At 39.0% G+C, this 11,146-nt stretch overlaps 1 protein-coding gene across 7 annotated transcripts in view; it reads right to left on the reverse strand.

The window, feature by feature from the left end:
* The window catches only part of SENP7 (SUMO specific peptidase 7), a 158,945-nt gene extending 147,799 nt beyond the window's left edge, over nt 1-11,146 (reverse strand). For 2 of the 7 annotated variants that reach the window (XM_004771971.3, XM_004771970.3), the window contains exon 1: nt 10,957-11,125. In XM_004771971.3, coding sequence (XP_004772028.2) covers nt 10,957-10,996 — 40 coding nt within the window. In that variant the 5' untranslated portion in view covers nt 10,997-11,125. Of the gene's footprint in view, nt 1-10,597; nt 10,912-10,956 lie in introns of those variants that run through there. The other 5 variants (XM_004771968.3, XM_013045599.2, XM_004771967.3 and 2 more) reach the window with 4 other exon arrangements.

Raw genomic sequence — 11,146 nt, forward strand, 5'->3', positions numbered from 1 at the left:
CTCTAGGGTGCACTAAGGATTGGAGTGCAACCTCTCAGCTCCTCGGGGACTAGAGATTGGGAGGCTGCCATTTTCATTCTTGCCCTCTAAAGCTGCATGAAAAGCCTTCAGGGAACAAAAGCTATCAAGAGCAAACCCAAAGTACTTAGCCTTGTCCCTGGCCATGGTGGTGCAATTCCTCCTGGACCAAAGACATTGGAGAATCACTGCAACAGGCCCCTCCCCAAGACAATCAGCAAGAACATCAAGCCAAGACCAAGTTTACTGATTAATGAGAACTGCAAAACTCTAGCACTAAGAGACTACAGTACATAGAATTCATGGCTTTTTTCCCATGATTCTTTAGTCTTTCAAAGTTAATTTTTAAATTTTATTTTTTATTTTCTATTTCATTTTTCTTTGAGCTTTTCTTCTTTTTCAATGAGCTTATCAATTCCAATTTTAAAATATTTTTTAATTTTCATTTTTAAAGTCATATTCTACCCCTTCATTGTATTTAACCTTATTTTTTGTGTAAATATAAGTTTTTCTTTCTTTAAAATTTTGGGATGCAGTTGCTTTTAACAGGCCAAATTATACCCTAAATCTAGTATATGACTTTGTTCTATTCACCCATCTGATTACATTCTCTCCTTTTTATTTTTTTCAATTTTTTTCAATTTTTTCAATTTTCCTTCTTTCTTTTTTCAACCAACTTAATCTTATTGATTCATTTTTTTAAATCTTTTTTAATTTTCATTTTTACAATCATAACCCATCCCTTCATTGTATTTACCCTGATTTGGGGTATTTTTAAGTTTTTCTTTCTTTAAAATTTTAAGAGGTAGTTTCTTCTAGCACACCAAAATTCAACCAAAATCTAGTGTGTGGCTCTGTTCTTTCCAACAGCCTGATTATATTCCTTTTTTTTTCTTTCCCTCCAGTTTTGGGGTCTTCTGATTTGTTTAGTGTATATTTTTCTGGGGTCATTGTTTCCCTTTTAGCATTTTGTTCTCTCATTCATCTATTTTTCTCTGGACAAAATGACAAAATGGAAAAACTCACTTCAGGGAAAAAAAAAAAAAAGCAAGAGGCAGTACCAACTGCCAGTGACCTAATTGACATGGACATTAGTAAACTATCAGAATTAGAGTTCAGAACGACAATTATAAAGATACTAGCTGGGCTTAAAAAAAAGCACAGAAGATACTAGAGAATCCTTCTCTGGAGAAATAAAACCTAACCAAGTTGAAATCAAAAAAGCTATCAATGAAATGCAACCAAAAAGGTAGGCTCTAACTGCTAAGATAAGTAAGGCAGAAAAGAGCATCAGTGATATAGAAGACCAAATAATGGAGAATAAAGAAGCTCAGACAAAGAGAGATAAATAATTACTGGGTCACTATGGGAGAAGTCAAGAGAGAAATGATACCATAAAGCAAAACAGTATTAGAATAATCAGGATCCCAGAAGAAGAACAATGAGACAGAAGGACAGAAGATATATTAGAGCAAATTATAGTAGAGAACTTCCCTAATGTCAGGAAGAAAATAGGAATCAAATTCCAGGAGACACACAGAACCCCCCTCAAAATCAGTAACAGGTCAACACCCAAATCTAATAGTAAAATTTTAAAATCTCAGAGACAAAGAGAAAATTCCGAAAGCAACTCAAGAAAAGAGGTCTGTACCCTATAACAGTAGAAACATTAACTTGGCAGCAGACCTATCCACAGAAAACTGGCAGGCCAGAAAGGACTGGCATGATATATTCAGGGCACTAAACGAGAAAAATATGCACCCAAGAATACTATATCCAGCTAGGCTGTCATTAAAAATAGAAGGAGAGATAAAAAACTTCCAGAACAAACAAAAACTAAGAGTTTGCAATCAACAAACCAGCCCTACAAGAAATCTTAAAAGGAGTCCTCTAAACAAAGAGAGAGCCTAAAAGTAGCATAGATCAGAAAGAAACAGAGACATTAACAGTCACCTTACAGGCAATACAATGGCACTAAATTCATATTTTTCAATAGTTACCTGAATGTGAATGGGCTAAATGCCCCAATCAAAAGACACAGGGTATCAGAATGGATAAAAAAAACAAGATCCATCGATATGCTATCTGCAGGAAACTCCTTTTAGACCCAAAGACACCTCCAGATTTAAAGTGAGGGGGTAGAAAACAACTTCCCATGCTAATGGACAAAGAAGAAAACTGATGAGGCAATCTTTATATCAGACGAATTAGAATTTAAACCAAAGACTATAATAAGAGATGAGAAGGACACTATATCATACTTAAAGGGTCTATCCAAAAAGATCTAACAATTTTATATATCTATGCCCCTAACATGGGAGCAGCCAATTATATAACCCAATAAACAACAAAATCAAAACAACACATCAACAATCATACAATAACAGTAGTGGACTTTAACATCCCCCTCACTTTTGAAAGGGACAGATCATCTAACCAAAAGATCAATAAGGAAATAAGGGCTTTAAATGACACACTGAACCAGATGGATTTCACAGATATATTCAGAACATTCCATCCCAAAGCAATAGAATACACATTCTTCTCTAATGCACATGGAACATTCTCCAGACAGATCACACCCTGGGTCAAAAATCAGTCTCAATCAGTACCAAAATATTGGGATCATTTCCTGCATATTTTCAGACCACAATGCTTTGAAACTAGGATTCAACCACAAGATGAAAGTTGGAAAGTTCAAAAACGTGGAAGCTAGACCATCTTACTAAAGAATAAATGGGTCAAATACGAAATTAAAGAAGAATTTATAAAAATTCATGGAAACATACGAAAATGAAAACACAACTGTTCAAAATCATTGGGATGCAGCAAAGGCAGTCCTAAGAGGAAAGTATATAGCAGTACACGCCTTTCTCAAGAAACAAAAAAAGGTCTCAAGTACACAATTTAATCCTACACCTAAAGGAGATGGAGAAAGAATAGCATATAAAGCCTAAACCCAGCACAAGAAGGGAAATAATAAAGATCAGAGCAGAAATCAATGAAATAGAAACCAAAAGAACAGTAGAACAGTTCAACAAAACTAAGAGCTGATTCCTTCAAGGAATTAATAAGATTGATAAACTCCTGACCAGACTTATCAAAAACAATAGAGAAAGGTCCTAAATTAATAAAATCACAAGTGAAAGAGGAAAGATCACAACTAATACCAAAGAACTACAATTATAAGAACATATTATGAGCAACTATATGTCAACAAATCAGACAATCTGGCAGAAATGGATGCATTACTATAGACACATAAGCCACCAAAACTGAACCAGGAATAAACAGAAAACTTTAACAGGCCCATAACCCATAAGGAGATTGAAGTGTCATCAAAAAATCTCCCAACAAACAAGACCCCAGAGCCAGACAATTTCTCAGGGAAATTCTACCAAACATTTAAAGAATTATTACCTATTCTTCTGAAACTGTTCCCAAAAAATAGGAATGGAAGGAAAACTTCCAAACTCATTTCATGAGGCCAGCATTACCTTGATCCCAAAACCAGACAAAGTCCCCATCAAAAAGGAGAATTACAGAGAAATACCCCTCATCAACATGGATGCTAAAATCCTCACCACAATACTAGCCTTTTAATATACTAGCAGTATATTAAAAGGATTATTCACCATAATCAAGTAGGATTTATTCCTGGACTGCAAGCTTAGTTCGACATCTGCAAATCAATCAATATGATACACAACATTAATAAAGGAAAGAAAAAGAACTATATGATACTCTCAATAGATGAGCATTTGACAAAGTTAACCATGCTTTCTTAATTAACTCTTCAAAGTATAGGGATAGAGGGTACATACCTCGATATCATAAAAGCCAACTATGAAAAACCCGCAGCAAATATCATTCTCAATGGGGAAAAACTGAGAGCTTTTCCCCTAAGGTCAGGAATACAGCAGGAATGTCCACTCTGACCACAGCTTTTCAATATAGTACTATAAGTCCTACCTCAGCAAAAAGACAACAAGAAATAAAAGGCATCCGAATCAGCAAAGAAGAAGTCAAACTCTCACTCTTTGCAGATGATATGATATTTTATGTGGAAAACCCAGAAGATTCCATCCCAAAACTTCTAAAATTCATACAGGAATTCAGTAAAGTCGCAGGGTACAAAATCAATGCACAGAAATCAGTGCATTTCTATACACCAACAGTAAGACAGAAGAAAGATAAATTAAGGAGTCGATTCCATTTATAATTGCACCCAGAACCATAAGATACCTAGGAATAAATCTAGCCAAAGAGGCAAAGAATCTGTACTCAGAAAACTATAAAGTACTCATGGAAGAAATTGAGGAAGACACAAAGAAATGGAAAAACGTTCCATGCTCATGAATTGGGAGAACAAATATTGTGAAAATGTCTATGCTACCTAAAGCAATCTACACATTTAACGTAATCCCTATCAAAATACCATCAACTTTTTTCATAGAAATGGAACAAATAATCCTAAAATTTGTATGGAACCAAAAAAGACCTCAAATTGCCAGAGGAATGTTGAAAAGAAAAACAAAACTGGTGGCATCACAATTCCAGACTTCAAGCTCTATTACAAAGCTGTCATTATCAAGACAGTATGGTACTGGCACAAAAACAGACACATAGATCAGTGGAACAGAACAGAGAACCCAGAAATGGACCCTCACAGCTATGGTCAACTAATCTTCAACAAAGCAGGAAAGAATGTCCAATGGAAAAAAGACAGTCTCTTCAACAAATGGTATTGGGAAAATTGGACAGCCACATGCAGAAGAATGAAAAGGGACCACTTCCTTACACCACACACAAAGATAGACTCAAAATGGATGAAAGATCTCAATGTGAGACAGGAATCCTTCAAAATCCTTGAGAACACAGGCAGCAACCTCAGCTGTAGCAACTTCTTCCTAGAAACATTGCCAAAGGCAAGGGAAGCAAGGACAAAAATGAACTACTGGGACTTCATCAAGATCAAAAGCTTTTGCACAGCAAAGGAAACAGTCAACAAAACCAAAAGACAGCTGACAGAATAGGAGAAGATATTTGTTAATGACAGATAAAGGGCTAGTATCCAAAATCTATAAAGAACTTAGCAAATTCAACATGTAAAGAACAAATAATACAACCAGGAAATGGGCAAAAGGCATAAACAGACATTTCTGCAAAGAAGACATCCAGATGGCCAACAGACACATGAAAAAGTGCTCCACATCACTCCGCAACAGGGAAATACAATCAAAACCACAATGGGGGCGCCTGGATGGCTCAGTCGTTAAGCGTCTGCCTTCAGCTCAGGTCACGATCCCAGGATCCTGGGATCCAGCCCCACATCAGGCTCCCTGCTCCAAGGGAGAGCCTGTTTCTTCCTCTCCCACTCCCCTGCCTGTGTTCACTCTCTCTCTGTCAAATAAATAAATAAAATCCTAAAAAAAAAAAAAAAAAAAAAAAAGGAAAGGAGAAAGAAACCACAATGAGATACTACCTCACACCAGTCAGAATGGCTAAAACTATCAAGTCAGGAAACAACAGACCTTGGCGAGAATGCGGAGAGAGGGGAACCCTCCTACAGTATTGGGGGGAATGCAACCTGGTGCAGCCACATTGGAAAACAGTATGGAGGTTCCTCAAAAAGTTGAAAAAAGAGCTACCCCATGACCCAACAATTGCACTACTGGGTATTTACCCCAAGGATACAAATATAGTGATCTGAATGGGCACCTGCACCCCTGTTTATAGCAACAATGTCCACATTTGGCAAACTATGGAAAGACACCAGATGTCCATCGATAGTTGATGGATAAAGAATACGTGGTACACACAAACACACAAACAGGAATATTACACAGCCATCAAGAAAATGAAATCTTGCCATTTGCAATGTGGACAGATAGAAGAGTATTATGCTAAGCAAAATAAATCAGTCAGAGAAAGACAATTATCATATGATCCGGCTGACAGTGGAATTTGAGAAAGAAGGCAGAGGATCATGGGAGAAGAGAAGAAAAAATGAAATGGGACCAAACCAGAGAAGGAGACAAACCATAAGAGACTTTCAGTCTCAGGAAACAAACTGAGGGTTATGGAGTGGAAGGCAGGGGTGGTGGGATAGGTGGCTGGGTGATGGATCTTAGGGAGGGTATGTAAGCACTATGAATTGTGTAAGACTGGTGAATCACAAACCTGTACCCTTGAAGCAAATAATACATTACAGGTTAATAAAAATAATTTAAAAATAAAAAAAAAGAGGGGTCCCTGGGTGGATCCATGGTTAAGTGTCTTCCTTCAGCTCAGGTCATGATCCCAGGGTCCTGAGATCAAGCCCCATATTGGTCTCCTACAGAGCAGGGAGCCTGCTTCTTCCTCTCCCACTCTTCCTGCTTGTGTTCCCTCTCTCACTATGTCTCTCTCTGTCAAATAAATACATAAACCTTTAAAAAATAAATAAATAAAAAATAAAAATAAAAAAGAATGTAAAATTTCACCAAAAAACTAAAAGAGTCTACACAGATTTTCAAGGATGTTGCCTGAAGCAATAAATTGAAAACCTGAAATTCACTTGAACTATCCTGTTTAATTCAAAATTTCATCTGAAAATTGTTATCTATGACTTTACTATACTTTTATTGTTGTTAAAAGTTTCTAATGGCCATTCTCACTTGAGTGACCCACATATTTAATTGTTTTATTCAGCTGTTAGTAGACCAGTCTCTGGTGCCAGATTTTTTAACCTGTGTCCCATTTAGTTTACTGATTTTGATATGCAGTGAACTTGGAAGTAAGGTATTCATGCTTATTGGGGTTACAAATAATTCTAAAATACAGATTCAATATATTCTGAAAAAAAGTATGAGAAGCTTCTCATGGGTGAACTTTAGCAATAGATTTTGTAATTTCACCTCTCAGTGTTCAGAGGTGTTTTGTGCTTAATTCCTGATTCCATGGCCACATTCCAGAAAAGTAAGGTAATCAGAGATTTTGTAATTCTTTTACTTATGACATTTTTCCTTTAATTTAAAAATATTTACCAATTAATGGGAATGCAAGCTTGTGCAACCACTCTGGAAAATAGCATGGAGGTTCCTCAAAAAGTTGAAAATAGAGCTACCCTAGGACCCAGCAATTGCACTACTGGGTATTTACCCTAAAGATACAAATGTAGTGATCCAAAGGGGCACGTGCACCCCAATATTTATAGCAGTGATGTCCAAAATAGCCAAACTATGGAAAGAACCTAGATGTCCATCAACAGATAAATGGATAAAGAAGAGGTGGTATATATATACAATGGAATACTATGCAGCCATCAAAAGAAATGAAATCTTGCCATTTGCGATGACCTGGATGGAACTAGAGGATATTATGCTTAGAGAAGTAAGTCAATCAGAGAAAGACAACTATCATATGATCTCCCTGATAGGAGGAAGTGGAGATGCAACGTGGGGGGCTTTGGGGGGTAAGAAAAGAATAAATGAAATAAGATGGGATTGGGAGGGAGACAAACCATAAGAGACTCTTAATCTCACAAAACAAACTGAGGGTTGCCAGGAGGAGAAGGGTAGGGAGAGGGTGACTGGGTTATAAACATTGGGGAGGGTATGTGCTATGCTGAGTGCTGTGAAGTGTGTAAACCTGGCGATTCACAGACCTGTACACCTGGGGCTAATAATACATTATGTGTTTATAAAAAAAATTTTTTAATTATTTTAAAAAATTTACCAATTCATTTAAAAACAATAAACTCATTGCATGCTAGCATGACTAAGGTTTTTTATGAAAAATAACTATTTTTTAAAAAATACTGAGGAGATGGGGTGCCTGGGTGGCTCAGTCGGTTTAGTGTCTGCCTTCAGCTCAGGTCATGATCTCAGGGTCCTGGGATCCAGCCCCCCAACAGGCTTCCTGCTCAGCAGGGAGCCTGCTTCTCCCTCTCCCTCTGTCCCTCCCTTTTGCTTGTGCTCTCTCACTCTCCCTCTCTCTCAGTCTCTGACATAAATAAATAAAATCTTAAAAATTAAAAATATAGGGATGCCTGGGTGGCTCAGTTGGTTGGACGACTGCCTTCGGCTCAGGTCATGATCCCGGAGTTCCGGGATCGAATCCCGCATCGGGCTCCCAGCTGCATGGGGAGTCTGCTTCTCCCTCTGACCTTCTCCTCACTCATGCTCTCTCTCACTGTCTCTCTCTCTCTCAAATAAATAAATAAAATTTTTTAAAAAATTAAAAATATATATTAAAAAATAAAAATACTGAGAAGAATGGCATTATTTTACCTACTAGCAAATCTCTTTAATTAATGTTTGACTTAATAAAAGACAACTGTTTTGGGACACCTGGGTGGCTCAGTCAGTTAAGCATCTACCTTCAGCTCACATCAGGATCCCAGGGTGTTGGGATGGAGTCCAGCATTGGGCTCCTTGCTCAGCAGGGAGCCTGCTTCCCCCCTGCCTGCCACTCTCCCTGTTTGTGTTCTCGCTCTCTCTCTCTCTCTGTCTCCTCGACAAATAAATAAATAAAACCTTTTAAAAAAAGACAACTGGTTTCCCTATCTGCTTCTGCATTCAATTTGTCATGATATACGTCATGCAGACTCTGGAAAACTCTACTGTACATATGCAGGAGAATAAGAGGAAAAGGCAAACAACGTCTTAGAATTATTGTAAAAGTTTTGACCTCACAGACTCAGTAGGGTCTCAGGAAACCCAGAGGCCTCTAGACCACACCTTAACAACAACTGCCTAAAGCAGACACAGATGCTGGAAGCCATCCCACTCTTATGGTTATCAGTTACATGAGTCCATAAATTCTTATTTTGTGTGTAGCTTAAACCGGCTGGAACTGGGTTTCTGCTACTTGCAACTAAAAGAGTTCTGAGCAAAACACTATACAACCCTTCACAGTTCTTCCTTATTCAGAAGAACATTTAGGGAAACCTAGTGCAGTCTCACAGAGGAAACTTAACACGTTTTTTCTTTCTACTGCTATCCACCTTCTGCTTCTAACTTAGAAGTCTTCCTGTTTTACTAATCAAATTCCCCTCTTTGGGTGTTATGAAATCCTGATGACCATAAATGTCACTTCTAGTCATGAGGTCAAGTTAGCAAACACTCCTAATGCAATGGCAAATATATGCCCATAAATGTCACACAGAACATAGAATCCCTTCAAATCAACTGATCATTAGTTTTACTTGATAATTTATGTGAAAATTAAGTATACACTACTTAGAGTCATTCTTAAAAACTAATATTCATCTCTTAAAACCAGATGAATACAGAAGAACAGCTAGGTAATATTAGATTTGAGAATGGGTTTAATACAATAGCAATTACTTTTGAGAAAGGACAGTTCCAAAAGGAAAGTCAACAGGGGGAAAAAGTCTCCAGAGGGATAGCTAACATACATATTAACGTCTTTTAAGAAATAACAGCTTCGTTTTCAAAATTTTACTTTCCACAACCACTTGCTTCAAATTAACTGTAATAAATAACTCTAAGTGTAACAAGGGAAAGGAGATGTGATTTGCTGAAGGAACAGGTTAATATCTCACTGTTCCACCCCCCCCCAAATGTATTACACCAAGATGAAAAAGGTCTTTTGAAAAAAGTCTGTGCAACTTAAACTGAGGAATACAGCCCATAAAGTTCTATTAGAGAGCACACAAAAGACACCAGATAAACAACGTGCATCTTCCCAACCTGTAAATTTTACATTAAGGTCTTAGAGGACAAAAAAAAATGTATATTAAAACAAACACTGATCTACTGGAGGCCTCTATTTATATATACACGTAACACACATACTTTCAAAGACAAAGAATATCCCTAGAACACACACAGCCACACACACATAGGATAACAACGGTTGCTTATGAAAAGGGATTCAGATTTTTAATTGCTTTTTCCAATGTCCCATAAATCCTGTCTACCTCTCCTTTGCAAATAAGGCAGAAAAATGCTTGAGATACACTCCCACAAGGGACCCCTAATAAATTTGGGATTGTTAAGACTGACTCTGCAAACGGTACCGTAAGAAAGGAGAAAATAAAACGAAATCATTGATTCATTGGGTGTTTGTGTACTAGACTTAAAGCTTACTAAAGATAGAGACCTCCCCCTCTCCTCCTCTGGTTCGTCTACAGGACTTAACGCGAGGAACTGAGGTACTCTTAGTGGATGAGATCTTTGACAAAAACTTGTCACTGGGAGGAGCTCCACTCCATGTCTTCTAACTCCACTTTTGTGTTTCCAAGATGTAGTACCCCAAGCCGAAGAGAGTCGTTTAAACCGTATAACAATTTCAAAAATAAAAGTATGCTGAGACTTTGACTTTTTAATCACTTCTGAAAGAAGCAGCAAGAGGCTGGAAAAGAAAAAGGTTACTAAGAGGGTCTGCTGAGAAGAACGAAACCCCGTAGCAGCAATTATCTGAGGGATGAAGGATCAATTAGCAAGCCCCGCCTTTCCCTCTTTGCAGCCGCTTCTCCCTGCCCCGAGATTAGGCGGCGAGAAAGAGGCAAAGTGGAGAATCGAAGGAAAAGAGAAAAAGTGGGGTCAGGCGCTGGAAGTGAAACTGGTACCTGGATGGAATTAAAGGAAGGCGTGGCAGGACAGCGGCAAGCTACCCGGGAAGATCCCTGGGCCGAGGAGACCCAAGCACGGCGTTCGCGGGAAGAAGGAAAAACTGGAAGGGGCCCCGGGTGGAAAGCGACCAAGGCTTCGATGACAGCTTGGACTTGGCCTTCAACTCGCAGGGGCGGGGGCAACCCGGGAGTCTTCTGTTGTGCGCGCCCCACCGCTCCTGCCTTCCCCTCCCCTCCCTGCGCGAGCCGGAGCCCGAGCCCCACGGATCTGGGCCGCAGCACCCGTCGCCGCCTGTGCCTCCCACTTGCCCGAGGTGGAAGAGAATATGCTCAGCCCTCCTCTGACCCTTTCTCACCGGATGAAGATCGACGTCGCCCGGCCTTCCCCTTGTCCATCTTCGCCTCCTCCTGCTGGAGTCGCAGTTGCAGTCGCTGTCACCTCAAGACCCCTCAGGCTGGGGGAGGGAGGGGGAGGGGAGAAGAAAGGGGGGGGGAAGCCAGGAAAGTACGAACAGCGCTTGCGCAAGAGACGTCGCCGGCCCTCAG

This window comes from Mustela putorius, unplaced genomic scaffold, assembly GCF_011764305.1.
Source record: "Mustela putorius furo isolate JIRA1106 unplaced genomic scaffold, ASM1176430v1.1 tig00003834_pilon_pilon_pilon, whole genome shotgun sequence".
NCBI lineage: Eukaryota > Metazoa > Chordata > Mammalia > Carnivora > Mustelidae > Mustela > Mustela putorius.